This window comes from Phycodurus eques, chromosome 16 (assembly GCF_024500275.1).
Source record: "Phycodurus eques isolate BA_2022a chromosome 16, UOR_Pequ_1.1, whole genome shotgun sequence".
In the NCBI taxonomy this organism is placed as follows: Eukaryota; Metazoa; Chordata; class Actinopteri; order Syngnathiformes; family Syngnathidae; genus Phycodurus; species Phycodurus eques.
Window position 1 is genome coordinate 971,614 of NC_084540.1, and position 22,132 is coordinate 993,745.

General features: G+C 41.7%; 1 protein-coding gene across 6 annotated transcripts; it reads right to left on the reverse strand.

Moving 5' to 3' along the window:
• Window positions 1-876: 876 nt before the first annotated feature.
• tnnt1 (troponin T type 1 (skeletal, slow)) lies at window positions 877-21,335 on the reverse strand. 6 transcript variants are annotated; one of them, XM_061700175.1, is made up of 25 exons: window positions 21,112-21,172; window positions 19,995-20,041; window positions 19,237-19,331; window positions 19,093-19,150; window positions 18,824-19,012; window positions 17,821-17,882; window positions 16,675-16,756; window positions 16,497-16,593; window positions 16,365-16,391; window positions 16,129-16,207; window positions 14,623-14,653; window positions 14,510-14,545; window positions 13,085-13,273; window positions 7,424-7,451; window positions 7,327-7,343; window positions 5,630-5,740; window positions 5,196-5,217; window positions 4,326-4,386; window positions 4,074-4,190; window positions 3,194-3,271; window positions 2,776-2,889; window positions 2,566-2,675; window positions 1,834-1,924; window positions 1,275-1,315; window positions 877-1,192 (listed from the first exon to the last, which is right to left on the reverse strand). In XM_061700175.1, the coding sequence occupies exons 3-25, from the start codon at window positions 19,315-19,317 to the stop codon at window positions 1,147-1,149; spliced, it is 1,767 nt and encodes a 588-aa protein (XP_061556159.1). In that variant the 5' UTR covers window positions 19,318-19,331; window positions 19,995-20,041; window positions 21,112-21,172; the 3' UTR covers window positions 877-1,146. The 6 variants fall into 6 exon arrangements, with proteins under 6 accessions (XP_061556159.1, XP_061556158.1, XP_061556157.1 ...); XM_061700174.1 differs by lacking the exon at window positions 19,995-20,041 and having other exon boundaries at window positions 5,630-5,737; window positions 21,112-21,335; XM_061700173.1 differs by lacking the exon at window positions 19,995-20,041 and having other exon boundaries at window positions 21,112-21,335.
• Window positions 21,336-22,132: the final 797 nt, after the last annotated feature.

The following is a 22,132-nucleotide window of genomic DNA, read 5'->3' on the forward strand; positions in this document are numbered from 1 at the left end:
TGTTCACAATTGTAAATGGGTTCCAAAAATACCGTCAACGGGAGCAATATGATCATATTAGTTGATGACACACCCAGAAAAACAAACCGTCAACAAATACTCATGAGGGTTGATCCCATTTTGAGGTATGGGTTTGTGATTCGTGCAGACTTTTGAGAGGTGAGCGTGCGCGTGTGGCGAAAGACTGGATTAGCGAGTGCCCTCTTTCGTCCTCGTCTCACGCACTCAGCCGCCGAACATGTGAGGCGGGAATTAGACCAGCCTCGTTAAACACAACGCATATGCTTTAGTATACTGCGATATGGATAGATATACAATATTCAAATGTTACTTAATCATTGCCTGGACAGTTGATAAAGGTTTTTTATTTTATTTTTTTTAAATGGCAACCAATTGTAAGTCGACCAGCATTACAGAACAATGTTTTACTTTGATGCAGCAGTAAACGTCTTTTGTTCAAGTATTGCCTGTTCGGGTATTAAAGGCTTTATAACGGAGCCAGTTTGACTCTGGAACAGCTTATTAAGAAAAATGGCGGAAAATGTGGACACGGAACAAATCGAGTTGAAGGTTCCGTTCCGCCGGGTCGTTTTTGTGTTTGTGCTGGATCTGTCGTTTCACTGGCCCACGTGCAAACTCACCATTGAACTGAAACGGAACCTCAGTCAAAGGCGAGTGGCGCATCAAGGCCTTCTCCCCTGGCCTAAACACCTTCACGACTTTTACCACTTCCGAGACATTCCGTTCATTTCTATTATCTTCACTGTGTCTCGGCTGCCCAGTTCCGAGGAAACATCCGAGGGTCGGGGCGTTCGTTCCGAATGAAGATAAGTCATCGAATGGAATACATGATATTGCTTGAAAAAAGTGATTGAAATAGTCACACTACGATTACATTTTCAACGGGGTGACAGGAGGGAGCACGCAAGCTCAGTGTTAGTATAAATCAAAACAATACCTGCTTTGTGGAGGGAAAAAGAAAAAAGATGCCCACTCGCAGAGATCATGTCGTTTTATGATCATACGTTGTCAATAAACAATCAAAAGCCACACAGCTACGACAGATTGAAGAATGCTGTCCTTCCTCATTTCCTCTCCACAATGTAAATACTTTGGTTTGGATGAATGCTTCTTCCTTTCGCGCTTTTACTTCCAGCGACCGCCCACTTTCCCTTTGCCGGGCCCCTTTTTACTGGAACGCACAAAGAACATTTTGAAGTAGAAAAATGCCCAGACATAACTTTCTTTTGTAAAAACAAACAAACAGTACTCACAATTTCTGAGCGTGTTGAATTCTGTTAAGCAGCACAATAATCTGCATATAGTAGAGAAAAAAACAAAACGTTCTCATCACAACAAATGGAAAAACAATTATGAGGTTGATTCTTGTACAGCGGGACTCAATTAGTTTTCTCTATGGGCCATATATTTTATGCGGGGTGGGGGTGTAGGGTTAACTGCGCCAAGAGAAAAGAACAAAATGGCCAGAGGGAGCAGAAAAGCCATTGTCAAGTCGGCATTCACTTTTGTCAGTTCGCATGAGCTTTGTTTTTGGCCGTCATGGCAACGAAAGCCATCGACTCAGCATCGGAATCGCGGTGGGATGAAGTGGATGCTGAGTGTTCTGTAATTCTTTATTCTTTGTGTATTTTTGGACCAGACCTTTTTCTCAAGACACCCGGGAACGCTTGATAAATTGCAAAATAGTTGCACGTCTCCTTTAAAGCCCTAATTTCATGTTTCGAGTGCATTCCGTGAAAGTCGATCCTTTACGGCCCACGGATAATGAGCCAATATCGAGGCCCGTGAAAAACATTTCAATGTCCCGCTCACCTCGTATTTCTGGTGCTTCATATGCTCCATGTAGTCGAATTTGTCCGACTCCAGCTGGTAGATCCAGTTCCACAACTCCTGGGCTCGTTGTCTTTTTTGGGGAACATGAAGAGAAAAAGCGTTTTAGGTCCCGGAAGGAATAGACGCACGCGTGTGCCGCGATCCCTTGGGTACGGTGCTTGGATCGCCCATGATTCACGTCATATTTTACGAACACGTTTCTTTCGATCCCTACTCGCACATGCTTAAACCTACAAATCTATTCCAAAAAAACATGAATAATAATTGAATAGTGTCGTTTCAAAGGAATCCAGAATGTGAATGTAAACAGAACAAGATGGAACAAAGAAGATTTTCAACTGGCAGCACTGACGAGGGATTGACGTGGCGGTCGCCAACTTGATCCTGGGAAATATGAGCTCTGTTGTCACGCTTGTTATTTGCCGTATGTGTCCGGCATAAAAACAAATACAGCCTGGCTCACAGTCTGCAGTTCTGGGTTTGAATCTTGGCTCGGACCCTTCCGTGTGACGTTTGCGTGTTCTACCGGTACCTGCTTGGGTTTTCTGCGGGTACGCCGGTTTCCTCCCACGTTTAAACAAACCCTGCGTGTAAGGTTCATTGTCCGTGGGCGTGAACGTGCGCGCGGACGCCCGTTCGTCTGTCGCACCCTGCGATCGGCCGGTGAGGGACGGATGAATGATAAATAAAGTCCACGGAGAGATGAATCACCTGAGGGAGTCCTCCCTCATGCTTTCGATGGCGAGCGGCTGACGCCTGTCGGCCAGAGTCTTCTTCTTGACTTCTCTGCCAGTCATCCGCTTGCCCTTCCTCGACTCGGCCTTGACCAGACACGCACACGCACACGCACACGCACACGCACACAGCCCAGTGTCGGCGTCTGCATCCTTCTTTCCTTCTCATCGCCGGCAGTAACAAGACCTTGGCCAGGAAGCCTCCGAAGTTGGCCCCCATGCCAGATAGTACTTTCTTCTTCTTGGCTTCATCCTCAGCCTTCTTCTTGGCCTCCTCCTCCTCTTTCCTCTGACGTTCCTCCTGGCAGATAACAAGAGTGAAATAATCATGTATGTCCCGTCATCTTGTATTCACCCCGATAATGTAAACCCAATACAGTTGGGTGCATCATTTATTTATAAACAAACAGATGCCCACTTCTAAAAAATGTAAGACGGTACTACATATGCGAGTGCCATCCTGTGAGGTGAAGTGAAACCGCTTTGAACAGGTTTTGACCTCATTTGTGTCATTTGAGCAGAACCTTTTTTTCCCCACAAAACCAACCACCAATGTACAGGACAGAGTATCCTTTACACTACATAATTGTGTGTGTGTACGTTACCGCAATCCTGTTTTGTCTGTCCTTCTCCTTCTCTGCTCGGACTCTTTGGATTTCTGCCCGCTCTGACCGACGGCGTTCCTGATGCAAGAGGGGAGGGGGGGTCACCGTTTAAATGTTATTAATATCCAAGGCATCATACCACTATGTGTCTTCTTCCAGGAGAGCAATAAGAAAGACTTTTCATTGAAAGTGTAACCCTGAAAGCACACACACACACACACACACACACACACGCAGAGTGTCCCAAAAGTAACCATTCACACACTTGATTTCGATTCCGTTTCAGGTATTATTTGGGCAAATTTGAAGCCGTCACCATTTGACAGCTTAGTTAGGCTTTGCACTTTTGTGAGCATGTCATTCCCTTGTTTGTCTACTGGAATTGCAAGATTGTCACTCAGACTGCAGTGCAGCAGGAGTTTGAGATGTTTTACGGGCGACGCGCGCTCCAATTTACGTCTCGGGTTGTCGAGCATCAGAATCTTCTGCTTGAAGCCTTCAAACAACCCTAAAATGCTTCGGCAAAAGCTTTATCGCTCTCCGACTCATCCTCTGAATGGAGCTTTTGTTGATGCGGCTTTGCGCGAACGCCTGCTCTAGCAGTTTGCTTTTTTTCGTCAGGAGCGGTTGTAGCGGGCCTTCCGCTTTGTGGTGGGTCAAGAACAGAGCCTGTTTGGAGAAAGTCGCATATGAATGGCACGCATTGTACTACGTGTCGGAGCAGTGCAAGCTTCTCCTCTTGCCGGGTGACAATTTTGCAACGCTGTTCAAATGTCAGTCGGCGAGCAACGGGCACAGGAACGACCCGGTTACGAAAAGTGCCGAGCCTAAGGCGTCAAATGACGTCGTTAAAAGGAAGCAATCCGTCGGCGTCGCTTACAATTCTGTCCTTGAGCCCAATCAGCTCCTCTTCATCCTTCGTCCTCTGTTCAAAGTGAACGTCAATCAGTGTGTGCAGCTCCAGCATGTCTTTCTCCATTCGCTTCCTGTGGATGTCCTGGTGGAACAAACGCCCTTAGAGTTACTTAGTTTGTCTGTTGTTACATAGAAATGGAAATGAATGAATTAGGCTGGTTGCACTAGTTTCTGACTTTTCCCTTCCAGTCCTGATGCAAAATAAAAGTCTTCTTACATCAAAATCAACTCTGTCTCCTTCAGGAATCTTTGGTGGGGCAATTTGAGGGACCGTCGGTCTGAAGGAGAGGAGAAAACACAAAAACGTCAACGAGCTGTAAGAAATCATGCTTTTTGCTGTTGTTTTGCTTCTGCCATTGTTGCAAATACAATAAGAAAGTCATATCGTGTACGTGCAGAAACTCATGCCGGTCACTGTACTTCAGGCGTCCCTGTGGGGGATGGCTTCGATGATGGCAAGGTCATGAAAGAACCTTTTGGACTTTTGAGGTCATTTTCTTTCTTTTGTACTTAGCAAATGTGACAGCACCGAAAATCTTTTGGATAGCTGAAACCTTGAAAAACAAAACTTGGCGCAAAGAGGTCGGTCATTCGGACAGAGCGGGATTCAGACTCGAGCCGGCCTCTCACGAGGTTTCGCCTGTCGGAAATGTGATTAGCCAGCATTTGTCCACCTTGGAAGATAAAAGCGGGACAGAGTTGCTCGACACCCGAGACTCACTTTTACGGCTCTGTTGTATTGAAAACACTGTCGCCCCCTGACAATTCATTTTGGATGCTGATGTTTTCATTTTTATCTGATTGTGGTATATATAAGTGTGTTGCTGTAAGAAAGCACACACAATTGCAGCAAAATAAAAGGCAAGCAGAATAAATGCCTCCCGTATGGATCCGATGCAGAGTAAAAGAGGCCACGAAAAGGATTTGTGGCCGGTCTAATAATATTTATCCACGTTATAATGGCCCCAATGGAATTATTAGCTCCCTATTGCAATCAAAGGTCAAATGTCAAAATGGGATATTTTTTGTGTAGTTTTCCCGCTGCAGTAAAACAGAGGAAAAGAGAACGCTCAAAAAGCAGACTTACCTCGGTTTGGGACGTTCCTCCTCTGTTAAAAAAAAAAAAAAAAAGGGAGGGAGGGAGGGAGGGGCATCAGAAATATAGTGACAAGATGATCAATATGAAGAAATTGAAATTGTGAACTAAAGCAATACTACTGTTAATGTATAGACTAGACTAGAACTTTATTGTCACTGAACAACGAAAATCGGCTCGGCATCGCACAATTTGCAGTATTGAGGTAAAAAAAATTACAAAAACAACAGTTACAAAAGCAAAAATAATATCATTGCCCCTAAATACTATACAATTTTCAAAAGAGTCACACACTGTAAATAAATACTCAAGTACCGACACTGGAAAATTCGACTTAAGTAGAGTAAGAAAGTATTTGTATGTTGTTATGTCCCATCACTGGTGACTTGAACTTCTATACAGTATCTGGTTTGACAACACGCCACCTGCTTCATCCTCGTACACCTGCTGCTCTTCTTCATGCTGCTCCTCCTCTTCCTCCTCCTCCTCTTCCTCCTCTTGCTGCTGTAGCTCCTCCTCCTCCTCCTCTTCTACTTCTGGCCAGGAAAGACAACAGATTTACGGCTCTCACTTGCAAATACATTCTTCCATCCATTAATCGAATAATCTGAAAATAAAATATTTTGTATTCAAGGTTTTTGCAAATTCCTTTTTACCAATGACTCTTTACTAACAGACTGTTCTTGTTTTTTGGGTATTTTTCAATGATAAAACAAAGCAAAGCGCAGCAGATTTATTTCTATAGCACATTTCAAACACAAGGTAACTCAATGTGCTTTACAACATTAAGAGCATAAAAACAACTTACACACATTTAAAACATCCATCCATTTTCTGAACCACTTATAAGACAAAGATAAAAATAAAAATGCAATTAAAACAACGTACAGTGCAAGAAAGATCGTTTCGAAGTGGAAATGCTCTAAAGTATTTCATGTATTCAGGACCTAAAGCATTTCGTGCTTTATTGACCATCAGCAGAACTTGAATAATATGTTCTGACCTCTTTTTTTCTGGCCGCAGCATTCTGAACGAGCTGCAACTGTTGAATGCTCGTTTGGGGCAGTCCAGTCAGAAGACCATTACAATAGTCAAGTCTACTTGAGATAAAAACATGGATGAGCTTCTCCTGGTCTGGATATGTTCTTCAGATGGTAAAAGGCAGTTTTAGTAATTGATTTGATATAACTGTTGAAAGTCAGGTCGGAATCTATCAGTACACACAAGTTATGGACTTGCTCTCTGGGTTTTTAAAGAGAGTGACAAAACCAAATGAACAACAGTGAAGCAATAACACATGAGAGGGAGTGATGTTGCATTCACCAAACGTTTTTAAAACTGAGCTACATCTTGGCTACTGATTCATGCGAAGGGCTGCTTTTTTGATAAACACTTCTGAGGCTGCTTCAGTTTTAACTACGTCATTTACAGATTATTCAGACTACGGCTGTAAATATTTTTTTTTCTCGTAATAGATTAAACTGACTATTATTTTTTTCCTTAAATGGATTGTGATTCAGTTACTGGTGTGGTCTGTAAGTTGCCAGAAATTTGCAAATGTCTATTTGGATGAAACACAAAAGGTAATTTGCCTACTTCCATGAAGGACTACAGAAATCAGAGAAAATGTTATGTTGACAGGCTGAAATCAGAGGATTTGGACAAGTTTTAGTGAATGTCTCTAAACTAAATCAATTATTTAAATAGTCGTCGATTATTTTGATGATCGATTATTTGTCAATTATTCGATCAATTGCAACTGCCCTACACACACTGTATATAACTGGGCCAGACCACGAATAGCAAAACTCTGGATCATTAAGGCTCCATTATAATGTAATTGGATTGAAAAAAATATATATATATTTTTTAACCCCCCCCCCCAAATCTTGAATAACGACAGATAAATCCCCAATAAGTGTTTTTGACGTTGGTTCCCTTCAAAAAAAAGAAAAGAAAAAATCAATAGAAAAAAATGAATTTCAAAAAACAACAAGCTGCGAACAGGTGAATTTGCGGAGGCCAAATGGTGCCGATGCAGGGGTCCAATGTACATACTTGATCAATTCTGATGTGTTATGGGGTTTGAAAGAGCCGTATGAACAGCTCCTCTGCACCTTACCCTCCTCTGCCTGGTCTCTAGACAAAGAACAGAGAAAACAAGATATTGTACAATCATCGCTGTTATTATCAGAAAGAGAAAGTGACTGGATACTCACTCGTATTCCTCTTCTATATCAGACATGGCTGAAAGAAACACACGAGACGACGGATGACGCAGGAGCCAGAAAAACAGGCAGGCAATAAAGAGACACGTTTCCACAAAAAGATGCCAATAAGAGGAAAAGAACAATATATATCCATCCTTCCATCCATATCGGTCGCAAGTGTGCTGAAGCGGATTTCGGGCAAGAGACGGCGTACACCCTGGACTGGATGCCAGCCACTTGCAAGTTGCATATAGAAAGTACACCGACAAAATGCACTTTTTGTTTTGAAATACATATTTTGGAAAGTCATTGCAAGCACTGTATTTGCACTGTGACTTACAATTCATTTTTGCGTCATTATTCCATTTTATTTCCATCTGTTTAAAGGTGAATTCTACTGTATTAGACATATTCCAGCTATGTGAACAACTACAGTACCATGAGCCCAAATGCTGCAATGGATTTTTAAAAAACCTGCTGAGATGGTTGGATCCCTACAGCGTTTTTCTGTCCAAAAGGAATTCTATATAAAGATTTGCCAAAGACCGTACCGGGTCCATGTCAGCAATTATGTTTTTTTAAATGTCATTTTACTGGTGTTAAGTGTCATGCTGGATCTTTTGTTCTTGAACATCTTTACTAGAAGTATGTTTAAATCACTTTAAATACACAGCCAGATAACAAATGCCGAGATGATTCCGGCTATAAATCGTGTGCCCGAGCTGCCGTCGCCGTGACATAAAACAAAGCAGAGACACAGAAGGTGTGCGCTGACACCGTCCTGGCAAAGGATGCTGGGAGATTGATGGAAGAACAGCAGGTGAGAATGTCACAAAGGTTAAAAAAAGAGAGCTAGGGTTTCTCTGCCATTGTTTCCAGCATTGCTCACACTTTGTCCTCAAACACAACTTTTCTGAAAAATGGATGAACTTGAATTGATTTATTTACACTCACAGGTTGCAATAATGTAAAAAGAAAGTGAGCTGGGAGATCCTCCGGGTTTATCAGCATCAACCATCAATGTCTGTACAAGCTAAAAGGAGAGAGGGAGCGGTAGGCTTGATAAACCCGGAGGATTTAGGCAGCGTCGGGTTCAAAAAGCGTCGGCCTTAGGTGGGGTCACGTTAGTCAAGGACGGTCGCTGTGTGTGTTTTAAAGTTGCCCACAATTGTTTTCGTAGGAAAAAAGACTGCGCCTCATCATGACAACAGCGACGGACAAGTGATGAAATTGAAACATTTCAACGTCACACAAATTCCATCCCAGTAACTGGCACAACTGCCTGCTGTTGCTATAAGATACTGACACGCATTCATCATCCTCAAAGAATTCCTTGGCAGCACCGTGGTCAAGTGGGGGAGAGCAGGAACAATATACAGAAGTCACCCCTGTTCAAATGTCAGATTTTCGGAAAAGAAATGAGATGAAGATGAATCATTTCAAAACTTTTTTTTTTTGAAACCACAGATTCTACCCGTGTGATCCATTTAGGTATGCAGCAACATCTAAGATTTGTTTGCCTTCTAATATCCTCACTATACGAGACACATTAGACCTACATGCTGTATAGTGCCACTTCAAACACATCAACCGCTCGATGATCAAGAAATGACTTTTTCTTCTCCTATGTAAATAACTTATCCAAGAAAAAAACCCAAAACGAAAGAGTACGACAAACCGACCTGTACGGTGTGGGATCAGTTGACACACACAAGCAGGAGCGTGACGGTCGTGCTACGAAGGGGAGTTTTATAGCAAGGGGGAAACAATGTGCGCGTGCTCTTGCCAGGAGTAGGTGTACATGCATTCGATGAGTATGATGCACTGTTTGAATATACAGTTCAAAAATAGCCGCGCGCCCGTGCAAACTTGCAGGGACGACAGCCACGGGCGGATTAGGCGGCCGCGAGATGAGGGCCCCGTGGGATTAAGGGGAACGGTGCGGGCCTGACCTCACAGGACAAATGGAGGCTCGTGGCACCGGACAGGTGGAGCGGGAACGACTCAATGACAGCGAGAGAGAGAGAGCGAGCGAGTGAGGCAGGGGACAAAGATGGCAGAAGCGGCATCAGTGCTATTTATACACATCGTTTACAGGATGGGCAAAAGCCTCCGTTAGACTCGTGCTCTATTAATGCTACAATTTAGAAATAGAATGCCACTCCGTCCGTAGCCAGTACACACAGGCTCAACTGTTAACTGAGAAAAAAAATCACGGAGAGAATATTTGTTCACAGCTTTGTCCAGCTGTTTTGCTGGCGAGCAGTCTTGTTTCTGCTTCACGGAGGACGGATGCTGTTTTACAATGTGCTGTTGTCACAAGACGTGGGAGCAATACAAGCTGGCATCTCCTCCTCATGCCGGTCGACTCAACCACCTGCTCACACACAATTCGGTAGCCTGCGCTACTTAACTACATGATTCATCTTTCTGCAGTTCACTTCCTGTTGTGCTCATCAATCTACAAACCAAAGCAGAATTTATAATAGACTGTGTATCTTTTTTTTCTTCCAAACATGAGTGATCAGGAGAAAACAATGTTGTTGTTTTTTTTTTCTCAGGTGGTAAAGCTGCCCAGTCTTCTTGACAAAAAACCTCCAGGCCCTGTGAATTGTTGGGAAGCCTTACATGAAGTGCACGTTGGACATCTCGATGAAATTGTGGTCAGGGGACTGAGACGGCCTCTCCAGCACTTTCAGTTTTCTTCTACTGTTGCCACTGCCTCATGCTTTGGGTCATTGACATGTTGGAAAGTCCAAGTGTGTTAGCTGATGAATGCGAATTGTCCTTCAAAATTTTCTGATCAAATGCTGCATTTACCTTGTCCTCAATTTTCTGTTGCAGCTCACACCCTCAAAATATCACAAAACCACCTTCAGGTTTCACAGGGTGCAACAAGTCTACTTTTGCTTATTCCGCTCCAAACGTAGTGTTTACTTTTGATCGGGCCCATTTGGGTGATTGGAGTTGCCATTATGATTCTAAAAGGGCGGGCGCACGCACGCACGCACGCGTAATAACCAATGACTTCACCTGACCACAATCCCTAAAAGAAAGAAAGGTTTTCTGAGTGGTCAGTCATATTATCCCAAACATTTCACAAATTCTGCCCGTATGTATGTAAACTTATGAGCACAACTGGAAGTATGTCTTTTTTTCTGTTGACTTTTACTCGCTACTTTTGAACACAGACATCTGCCCTTTCTACTTTGTCAAAAAACTGTCGACTTGTTTGCACCCTTTGCAGATGATGACATGACGAAAAGCGTGAATAAAAAGAGGTCAAGTTTACCGCGAATGAGAGCTTGATTAAGATAGTCGGGTCTTATAAGGTGGAGAGAAAAAAGGAGGACAACAGCCGCGTGGAAGAACGACGACGGCAAAAGACTCGGAGAAGGAAGATATTCCCAATCCGCGGCCTTATCTAAGAGAATTGTTTGATGTTGCTGAATGATTTGTGGCGAATGCGAGGTGTCTTGTGCCAGCCTAAAAAAACAAGCTTGCGGCATTCCAAACTTTATCCGTCTAATCTGCAAACATACAGGAAAGGTGTATTTCTCCACTTGTCAACATGACTTAATTTTGCTCCTTTGTTACTTCGCTCAGAATGTTAGCAATCGCTCTCTCTATAGCTTACATTTAAAAGTTCAAATCGTTTTGCCGAAACTTTTACGAGTGGCAATATTTCAACCAATTTTCCTCCTTTAGTGTTCCTTTCGCATAATGTGACAGTAGATAAAAGCCGAAGCCTATCTAATTCACGTGAATCCGTCCCATCAAAACATTCGTTAGTGAGGCTCAAATGAATTATTGTCGGCTTAATTCAAAATGAACATCACAATGTGTTACATTGCATCATAATCCGCAAATGTTTGAGTTGAGCTCCAAATAAGTTAGCACCTGCAACTGAGCCAAGAAGGTTTAAGGACGGGACAACGTCGCGGAACCATTGCTGGGAAAGTCCATTGCGTGTTTCGACCTGCGCCGATGCATAAAGAGGAGGGAGGAGCGTGGGAGATGGGAGGCGCGCAACAAAGAGCAGCGACCACGACCACGACCACATCCTAAAATAGGCAGTGGGCTGGAGTGGGGTGGGCGGCCAGCTCTCTCTATCACTATACATATAAGAACCATCACAAAAGGTCACTTGACGAGACTATGCGAGCTTGTTTGTTACTGGACTTCGAGGTCTAGAATAAACAAATGAGTGGATTTTCTTTTGTAAAAGACAACACGCAAGGTTCCAGAGCAAATTGCATGCTGTTGACATTACATCGATGTTGATATAATCATGATGAGACCAATAATCAACTCTAATCAATACAAATGTAAAGAAAAATAGGAACATGAAAGAATCTCACTTTTCCATCATCATTTTTGCCCAAGGGTTATTAAGTAAAATAATGCAAAAACAAAGCTCGTGTATATCACCAAAAAAAAAGAAAAAAATATATATCCTGATTGCATTGCAGCTCCAACTCCAATTTTTGGTCAAATTGTCATTTAATCACATTGTTGTTTCTTTTGCGGGTTCATGTGAATATACATCCACATCTATGTTGCCTTTGCAAACCTAATAATGCACATTTTTGATTGACAATGTCAGAGAGGTATTCATTTAATAAATCATTTTTTTGACTGGAGTGATATTTGGTGGTGGTGTAAAACTGTACTGCGTCATACTGAGAGCTGTGTCTAATATTAGGTACATGATTGACCAAAATACTGAATAATAACTCTTAGTGTGATGTACTGTAGTTGTCACAACTATCACAACATTTTGTTCAATTAATAGTGTAATTAAAAAGCAAACATTATCTTTGTCAAACCGGAACACAGCACTTTTATTGTGCGAGTGGTCAAGACGTTGCGGCCGCTCGGAGTCATACAGTATATCCCACACATAATTATAACAATGAAATATCGATAACAATAACTTGACTCTAGCTCAATGGTGCCAACCTCAAACATTTATGACGCGCTGAGCGAAACCATCCAAACAATGTGGTTGTGACAAAAATGATGCTCCAGCTCATTGGAACTGAACACTTGAAAGCAGTGATTCTCAACCGCTGGGCCCCGGAGCCATTTCGCGTAGGTTGCCAACAGGTCGTCCAGAAATTGGAGCCATTCCTCGTTTAATGACGGTACGAAATACAACATTTTGAGGTTACAGATGGCGGAAGAATGTTTTCATGTGGTACAAGAAAGCACGCAAAGTTAGTGTAGTATTTATTGTTTTCCTCGAAATGTTCTTCATGCAAATATTTCGGAGAATTATGACTTTATAGGTTAGTGAAAGACTGGCACTTTCCGACTTGCGTACAAATTGTGGTTATGTCGCTGCCATAAGAGCACTGAAATATTAATAACGTGCAAACCAACACGGACTTGCCTTTGATTTGGAAAATAACCTTAGTTTGACAAGGTAGCCGTCAGAAATGCTATTACTTGGGATGCAAATGCAACTTCAACCGGCATTTGAACAACTTCTTACATAAGACGGTTAAGGTTATTTTGCAACAAACTATTGATGTTAGAATTTCTAACCGTGCCAAGATATTCATGTTTGTGCATGCAGTTGTCATGTTCATCCTCCGTTAATAAGGTTCTCCGAAAGGTACTTTGAATTTATGTTTCAAAATATGATTTTCGTCATTCTTCACTTACGCAAAGTGGGTCGCGACTTGGCAATAATCGGAAAATGTGGGTCCCAGGGTGAGTGACAACAGGTGAGAACCAATGCCTTGAGAGTCACTTCGTTCCAGAAGTAGAGCGTAACCACGATTCTCACAGCATCTTGATCAATAATCGGAGGTTGTTTCAAGATGACACCACAGGCATCGTGATTGTGAGGATCTGAGAGACACAAGGAACAAGACCAAATGAACAATGACATTTCGATGTGTATTGTATCACATTTTCTTTGCGAGTTGAAATCAAAGCAAACAGCTGCTACCAAAATGCTTGACACACCGTGGTGGGTTTTTTTTTTTTAGCGTCATTTGGTATAATTTGTTTATAGTAGGAGTGTCAAAGCCATACCACAACATTAAATGTATCCATTCACTGTCACAATATTTTTTCAAAAATCCTCTGCATTTGATTGTTAGTCATTTCAGCTAGTAATATGTATTGATTTGTCCAGTATATAAAAATGTAAGTGGGCGCGCACACACAGTTTAATTTCCAATTAGGATTTATAACAAATCCCAAGAATCTATCTCAGTTGGAAGTTACAGAAAAATGGTCCAGCAAATGTCAAGTAAAATAGTATTTGATATATTGTGTTGTATACAATCAATGTTAGACCAGAGGTGGGCGAAGTATGGCCCGCAGGTCACATACAGCTTGCTACGTTCTTTAAGGCAGCCCCCCCCCCCCCCCCCCCGAGCGTTTACATCATCAAGAGACCTGTAATATTTGCTAATTCGGCCGTTTCTTTCCCTTTTAAGAATTGGTTTATTTGAATATATTATAGTATATATATCCATGTTTTATTCATTAAAAATTATCTCATTAAATAATCGTTCAATGGATTTAGCATAAAAAAGAAACAAAAATATTGAATTTTAGATGTTCATTCCACATTTTTGTATTGTATTAAATAATAGTTGAATTTTTATGATTAATGCAATCGAAAAAATGAGAAGAGAATGAAGTACTGTTAAATGGATCTTTTTCATATTTGACCTTTTTCCATTCTTTTTTAACGACCCCATTTACAAGTGACCTGACCCATCTGTTCCTTTAAAAAATCAAATGTGGCCCTCGAGCACAAACGTTGGCCCATCGCTGGGTTATCTTCTACTAACACAGACGGTAACTTCTTCTTAAACTTGTATGACAGTTAAGAATGTAAAATGTTACTTGAAGATTGCCCTTACACAGTTTTAATGGTGTCAAAGTAACAACGTTTGTATGTTTGATTTTTGCAAACAGAATATATTGGTTGCATCTCGATGCAAAACACATGATCACAAGTGTGTAACCCGTCCTTCTGAATCAATGTTTCGTGGACATTTTGAAAGGATTTATTTGTATTTTTTTACTTGCAGCCCTTGAGTTTCAGAAACGGAGTTTCGCTGCCTGTACCTGAGTGCTGCTGTTGTATTGCGCCACACTCGTCTCCTGATCAACGAGGAAGGGATGGAAGATGTCAAGACAATAACGCGAGGGCCGGGCTGTCAACACGAGGCGATCCTCACCGATGTCGAGGACCAGCGAGCATGAGGAAACCTGCACAAGTGACAGCTATGATTTGCAGCCAGATGAGCGCGGACCCTCCCGCTAACACCAACGAGCGAGTATGTTGAATTTGTATCAAGTCGCAACTTTTAAAAAGTAGTACAAATCATGAATCAAAACAAGTTGCGTTAATCGACTGATGTTGTTATTAATGTTGCTACTTGGCACTTTTTCGGAACCCACAGGAAACTTGATTGGCAGCGTATTGCAGGTTAAGGCATTGATGACTGTTTATACCTCCGTGCCAAATGTTTAATATTTGTTTACCAGTAAGTGTATACCTCCGTGCCAAATGTTTAATATTTGTTTACCAGTAAGTGCAATCCTTGTGGACGGAGCGCGAGTCTGTTTTATTCAGATTTTTTAATCCAAGATATTATATTTATATATCAAAAGTCAAACATGGTGGTGGTAGTGTGATGGTCTTGGGCTGCTTCTCTCCTTCAGGACCTGGACAACTTGCTGTGATTGATGGAACCATGAATTCTGCTCTTTAACAGAAAATCCCAAAGGAGAATGCTCAGCTATCCGTTTGTGACCTTAAATTGAAGCGCACTTGGGTTCAGGATAACGATCCAAAACACACCAGCAATTCAATTTTTGAATGGCTTCAAAAAAAAAGAAAACCCAAAAAAATTAAGATTTTGGAGTGGCCTAGTCCAAGTCCAGACTGGAATCTGATTGAAAAGCAGTGGCATGACCTTAAAAAGGCCGTTCACGCTTGAAAAACGCTCCCTTTTTGCTGAATTCAAACAATTCTGTAAGCAAGAGTGATCCAAAATATCTCCACAGAGGAGTGAAAGAGTGAGAGAAAATGCTTGATTTCACTTGTTGCTGCTGCTGAGGACGGCCCAACCACTTTTTTTTTTCCCCCACAGTTTTGGGGGCCATTACTTTTTCACACAGGGCCAGGAAATGATGAATAGTTATTTTTCCTTAATAAATGAAAGCACTTTAAATTCACTTGGCTTACAGTATATTTGTCTGATATTTACATTTGTTTGATGTTCTTAAGCGTTAATGTGGGGAAACTATTGAAAAATATAAGAATTTGAGAAGGGGGGCCAATACTTTCTCACAGTACTGTATCATAGTATCTATATACATAATCTGGATTGCGCTTCTTGATTGATAATTTATCGTAGGTCGTGGTGCAGGGGCAGGATTTAAATAAGTTTGAACTTCCCACTCATTTTTAGATGGGCAGTACACAGTGTATAGGATATTTATATTGTATATTTGCCTTTTTTGTTCTTGTTGCTTTTTTGTTCCGCATTTGAAAATAAAGTTGAATCAATTCAATATCAGTGTTTGATTGGATAGTTAAACATTTTGAAAACGTGTGTATTTGCCTTCAAGATGAGAATCTGATAAGAATGAGCCGAGGGGCTGCGGGAGCGACCGGATGTGTAAATGAGATTCAGCGGTGTGTCTGTAGTTTTTGTTGTTTAACGTGTGTCTCTCACCACACCAGGCAACTTTATTTCTGCAATGAGGTACTGGGCGACACCAGAAGGGGGCTCCACATACAAGGTGAACTCTGGTCTGAGGAAATTAAATCATAAGATGAGGATGGTTCACAGAATTAAGAGGGGTGAGGGGGCACTTAAACCCTCAGGGATAAACAAGCCAAGGGATGAAAAGAAAACTGAAAGAGTGATAAACTACATGAGTTCATGAGCATTTCTGAAAATGATGTCACCTTTTTGCCTCTGAAGTGGAGATGTCCCTATAAAAGAGCAAATCACAAAACCAGTTTGTATAAAATCCCTGGCTCAGGTCATAAACCGAAGGCATCTTTTGTAGCGTTTGCTCTCCCGACTGCATCACCTACCGAGGTCGCAGCTCTTGAATAACTGGCTTGCTTTTTGTGCGAATGTTCTGTTCACTGACTGACCCCAAGAACTTCCTGTTCTTCAGCACCTTCCATTCTGGGAAAAGACAAAAACCACCAGCTGAACAACAATTTGGACTACCAAAACGAGGAAAAGGTTTTACACAGGCACACTTACCTCTACTAAGCTCCATGTTGTATTTGTTCTCTAAACCTTCCAAAGACACCATGATCACAAACTGCTGGAACAAGGGTTCCTTCTACAAGACACATATAGGTAAATGTGGATCATGTGTATCATAAAAACATTCACAAGACACATCTTTAGGCAATACATACATATATACAATATATTAGCCAATGTAGTCAGTCAGAGAATTTAACAAAAAACTATGACTGTCAATTGTAGTTTGCAGTCATCTGCACTGCATCATAGAGAGACCAATATTTTCTACGTATATTGTACAGTTGAAATCACTTTTATTGGCTTGTGGAAGTGTACCTATTAGTGTAAACAATGTTTTGTAGCTGGACTGTAACACGGGGGGTGTTCAGGTGTTCGCTCATACTAAAATTGCGATCATCTAATTGAAGCCATACTTTGGTTTAGTTGGCAACACTTAAAGGATTAAAGAATCAGTGTGGGATTGCTTATGAAAGACAAATGCTGATGTCTATATTTGATCTGTTTTATCACCGTTTCTCGTTTATCTCTCGTATCTTACGAATCACGTTCATCCATCCATCCATTTTCTACCGCTTATCCGAGGTCGTGTCGCGGGGGCAGTAGCTTTAGCGGGGACGCCCAGACTCCCCTCTCCCCAGCCACTTCATTCAGCTCTTCCGGGGGGATCCCGAGGCGTTCCCGGGCCAGCCGAAGGACGTCGTCTCTCCGGCGTGTCCCGGGTCGTCCCCGGGGTCTCCTGCCGGCGGGACGCGCCCGGAATACCTCACCGGGGAGGCGTCCGAATCAGATGCCCCGACCGCCTCATCCGGCTCCTCTCGATGCGGAGGAGCAGCGGCTCTACTCTGAGATCCTCCCGGATGACCGAGCTTCTCGCCCGTTCTCTAAGGGAGAGCCCGGACACCCTGCGGAAGAAACTCATTTGGGCCGCTCGTATCCGGGATCTCGTTCTTTCGGGCACGACCCGCAGCTCGTGACCATAGGTGAGGGGAGGAACGTAGAATCACATTCAACCCACAAATTCTGACTATATATCATTTCACTGTGTATCTTTTCGAATTCATGTCAAAACAACTGTACTTCTACCCAGGCACATGAGGAAATGATTGTTCATATGAAGAAAAAAAGCAACCAACACACCTGACACTTCTGGAAAAACTCCTGGTTGATGACCACGTCATACGCTGTGCAACCCTGAGAATCTGACACAAATTGCAAATTTACGCCATACATAGCAAGAATATAGTATGATTATTATTTCATTTGTAAAAAGGAGAAGTAGTTAGTGTAACAATACAAACAGTGGGAACGCAAAATAATGGATTTCACCGTTACAGTGGATATAAAAAGTCTACACATCACTCACTGTTCAAATGCCAGGCTTTAGCGATATTTATATTTAAAAAAATAAAATTAAAAAAAAGGTGGGGGGGACCAAGATCAATCATTTCAAACCTTTTCCCTCCATTACTGTGACCTATAAAACTCAATTAAAAAAATATATTTTAGACAGGGGAAGTCAAAATAAACAACTGAGATAATGTGGTTGACAAGTATGTTCACCCTCTGTACACGAGAATGTGCTTGTTTTCGCAATGAACCAATCACATTCAAACATTCAAACTGATGTTAGGACAGAACTGACCCACGTGCCTCTGATGAACCCTAAATAAAGGTTAGATGTTCCAGTATGCTTACCTGACATTTCTTTGCTTTGTAGCAGAAGCTTGAATATTTTTGTGTTAACACTGACTGACTTTGGAACATTCTAGCTGAAGCAGGAGAGAGAGGGGGGAAGAAAAAAAAAAAAAAAAAAAAACAGCCCCAAAGCATGATGCTGCTGCCACCACCATTTTTTTTTTTTTACTGTAAGTGTGGTGTTCTTTTCATGACGAGCAATGTTGTTTTTGCACCAAACATATCTTTTAGAATTATGGTTGCAAAAAGTAAAACCAGAGTTTCATTGGACCATAACACATTTTTCCTCGTGCGTGTAATTCCTAATGCCGTATTTTGTTAAATTGAAGCCAAAAGTCTATGCTTCAATGATAATTAGTTTCATTTAAAAGCCATTGTGGTGATTTATATAGGGGGAAAAAGGCTTTTTTTCCCATGATGTGTTCATAAAGTAAAGATTACTGACTGTTGTCCACTTCAGTGTGCGGCTCCCCGAGGCTCATGGGAACTCTGTAGCCACTGGGATCTTCCGATTGCAGCAAGTCCAAAAGTTTCTCCCTGGAGATCTCCGGCGGAGATGGAAGCATGTTTGACTGACAGATGTTGACAAAGACCTTCTGCTTGCCCCGCTCTGACGTCGTCTTCACACATATTCCTGAGAGGACGCACGCATTATTTTTTTAATTGTCCTATATTTGTGCAATTTGGTGTCATTGATGTTGTGAAACTACTCACCGGGTTGCGGTCGAATCACTTTGGAATCTGGATTTGCAGTCTGCATATTTCCTAATGTCTACATTTACAAATATAATCATAATTTGCAGACCCACGAGGAAATATAACACATTTAATGAATAATCGGAATCCGTGTGAAATGACCTGTGACAGCAGCTGCTGATACAGGTCTTCTTGCTGCTGTAACTCCATCTCGGAGTTGAGGAGTGTCGAGTCAGTTGTCATCGTTTTAGGCTCAACTGAACCAAAGAGTCGTGCGGTTACACAAGAACATTCTTTATTGCAAACATAGCTAGATAGCTAAACATCCTAAAATAAAGCCCTGGGACATGAAACAAAACCATTTTTTTACCAAACATGCATGTGGTATGCCATATTAGATTTTTGGAAAATTATTGTTATTATTATTATATTATTTTTTTTTAAATCTAATGGGTAAAAGGGCAACTGTAATTGTTTAAGGATGAAAAAAAACATCTTATGTATGTAGAAACAAATAGTGCCATTCGCTCTAAAAGATGCTGTGTCCCAATTGTTCACTTGCAGTTGCTCACCTAAATCAGTTAATGTTGCACCTTTTTTTCTTGTTAATATTCATTTTATTTTAAAAACATAACTATATTTAAATGTATGAATTGCAGTTCAGATCAGTTTGCAGTATAGCAAAGACAAACGATCAACATTCTCCCCCCAAAAAAAGCAATAGCTGGTTTTAAAGTTTTCAGAAAATGTTTCCAAAACATGTTCCCAATATTTAGCAAGAAAAAGCAGGTGTTCAAAAAATAAACTAAACTAATATATGTATTCATCACAATACAAATAATGTAACGTATATATTATCACCCCTGCAATTGCCAACAACTCCACTCGGCCAAAGTCACCGGGGATAAGTTCCAGCTCACCTGTGATTCTGAACAGGAAAAGCAGTAGAAGTGAATGTATTAATATTCTGTGGGGGGGGGGGAAAGATACACAACATTATTGATCACTTTGAAGTGTTTTAGGAAAAATAGAGTCTTCAAATAAAATAAAATGATCATTTGCCTTAGAATGGCCGCACGGTGGGCGACTGGTTAGCACATCTGCCTCACAGTTCTGAGGACCCGGGTTCAAATCCGGCCTCGCCCGTGTGGCGTTTGCCATGTTCTCCCTGTGTCTGCGTGGGTTTTCTCTGGGTATTCCGGTTTCCTCCCACATGGCCAAAACATGCGCGCTAGGTTCATTGAAGACTCTAAATTGCCCGTCGGAGTGAATGTGAATGCGAACTGTTGTTTGTCAGTATGTGCCCTGCGATTGGCTGGCGACCAGTTCAGGGTGTACCCCGCCTCTCGCCCGAATATAGCACCCCCGCGACCCTAGTGAAGATAAGTGGTCTGGGAAATGAATGAATGAATCTTGGAATGCCTTTCCCCTCAGCCAATTAGTGGAAAATCTGTTTTGTGTCCTGGTTTCACAAAATCTCTCATTCAATGTCATTATTCATTATAACAAACGTGCACAGATGGGACATTCTGGAAGGAAGCTTGCTTCAGGTGTGTTGAACCTTGAAACTGCCCGAATGATAGAAGTGAGGAGATACCCACATATTCACATTCAGATCGTTTGAGAGTCATCAAGGTTTACAATCTAATCAAATGTGCTGTATGATCGTCATCCAGGAAATTAGGAAAACAGGCTCTATCAGTTTGGAAAGAAGCAGCAGCACTTTTGAAGATGATCCATTCGCAGGCGTGTTTTCTTTTTGTATCATAATTACGGTATGCAGTTGCACGTGAACGTGAATTACGTCTATCAAAACAATTTTAAATGTGTTAGACTGTTTATCTATTGTAAATGTGCTGTGGCTAAACCTGCCTAGCAAAAAGCACGTTGCTACAACAGTTGAAGACAGGAGACTTTAGCTAAGCATCACTGGCAGGACAATGGAACCAAGCAGCTCAGCCCTAACGTTACAACCAAATCGTTCGTACTAAAGATTTCAATGCAAATACAGGGCAGTGACAACTGTGCTGTATTTACCTCTCTCCGACCAAAGTTGTTTGTTTACTACGTCTGCGTTTTGTGGCACCGGAAGCTGTCGAGGGGAAGCGCGAGTGTTCAACTCATCACACTTCCGAGGTGGAGCCTTCAGAATAAAGGCGATGAGCAAAACTACTCCACTTGTGCTAAAGGGCTGCATTTGAGTGTTAAAACAGACAGGTGGGCCAGGTCATTCGTGGAGGAGGTTTAAAAAAAAAAAAAAAAAAGCACATGTAAATAAATTCATTTTAAAAATGTAGCAATTCAAGCTCATCAATGATCATTAAAAAAAATAAAAAGAAATAAAAATCCATCCATCCATTTTCTACACCGCTTACCCTTACTAGGGTCTGGGGTGTGCCGGCGCCTATCTCAACTAACCCTGGGCGAGAGGCGGGGTACACCCTGAACTGGTCGCCAGCTAATCACAGGGTACATCTAAGCAAACAACCATTCACACCTATGGGCAATTTAGTCTTCAATGAACCTAGCGTGCATGTTTTTAGGATTGGGGAGGGAGCCGGAGAACCCAGAGAAAAGCCACATGCAAACTCCACACAGGCGAGGCCGGGATTTGAACCTCAGAACTGTGCTAACCAGTCGGGCCCCGTGCCTATTTAGCAATCAATTACTACTAATAAATATAAAACTCAAAATGAATAACAACATTTGAATTAACCAGTTTAGATTTCTAAAACTCAATGAAAAAAATATTACAAAACTATTGATAATGTAAAATGCTTGGTGGGCTGGATTCAAAAAGCAACAGTACATGGCCCGCCAGCAATACCTTGGGCAGGCCTGAGTTCGTTGGTGGACTAACAGCGGGGACAGGTGCTAACTTGTTGACTACCTAACTCTACAACATTGCTTATTTAAGTAAATGTTGGTTTCCCTTTGTAGAAAAAAGAAACATTGTTACAATTCAATGAGCTTTCTGCATCAGACCACATCCAAGCAAAATCATGAACAAAAAAATGAAAACAGCTTTTGATTATTAAAGCATCCAGTCAGTCTGAAA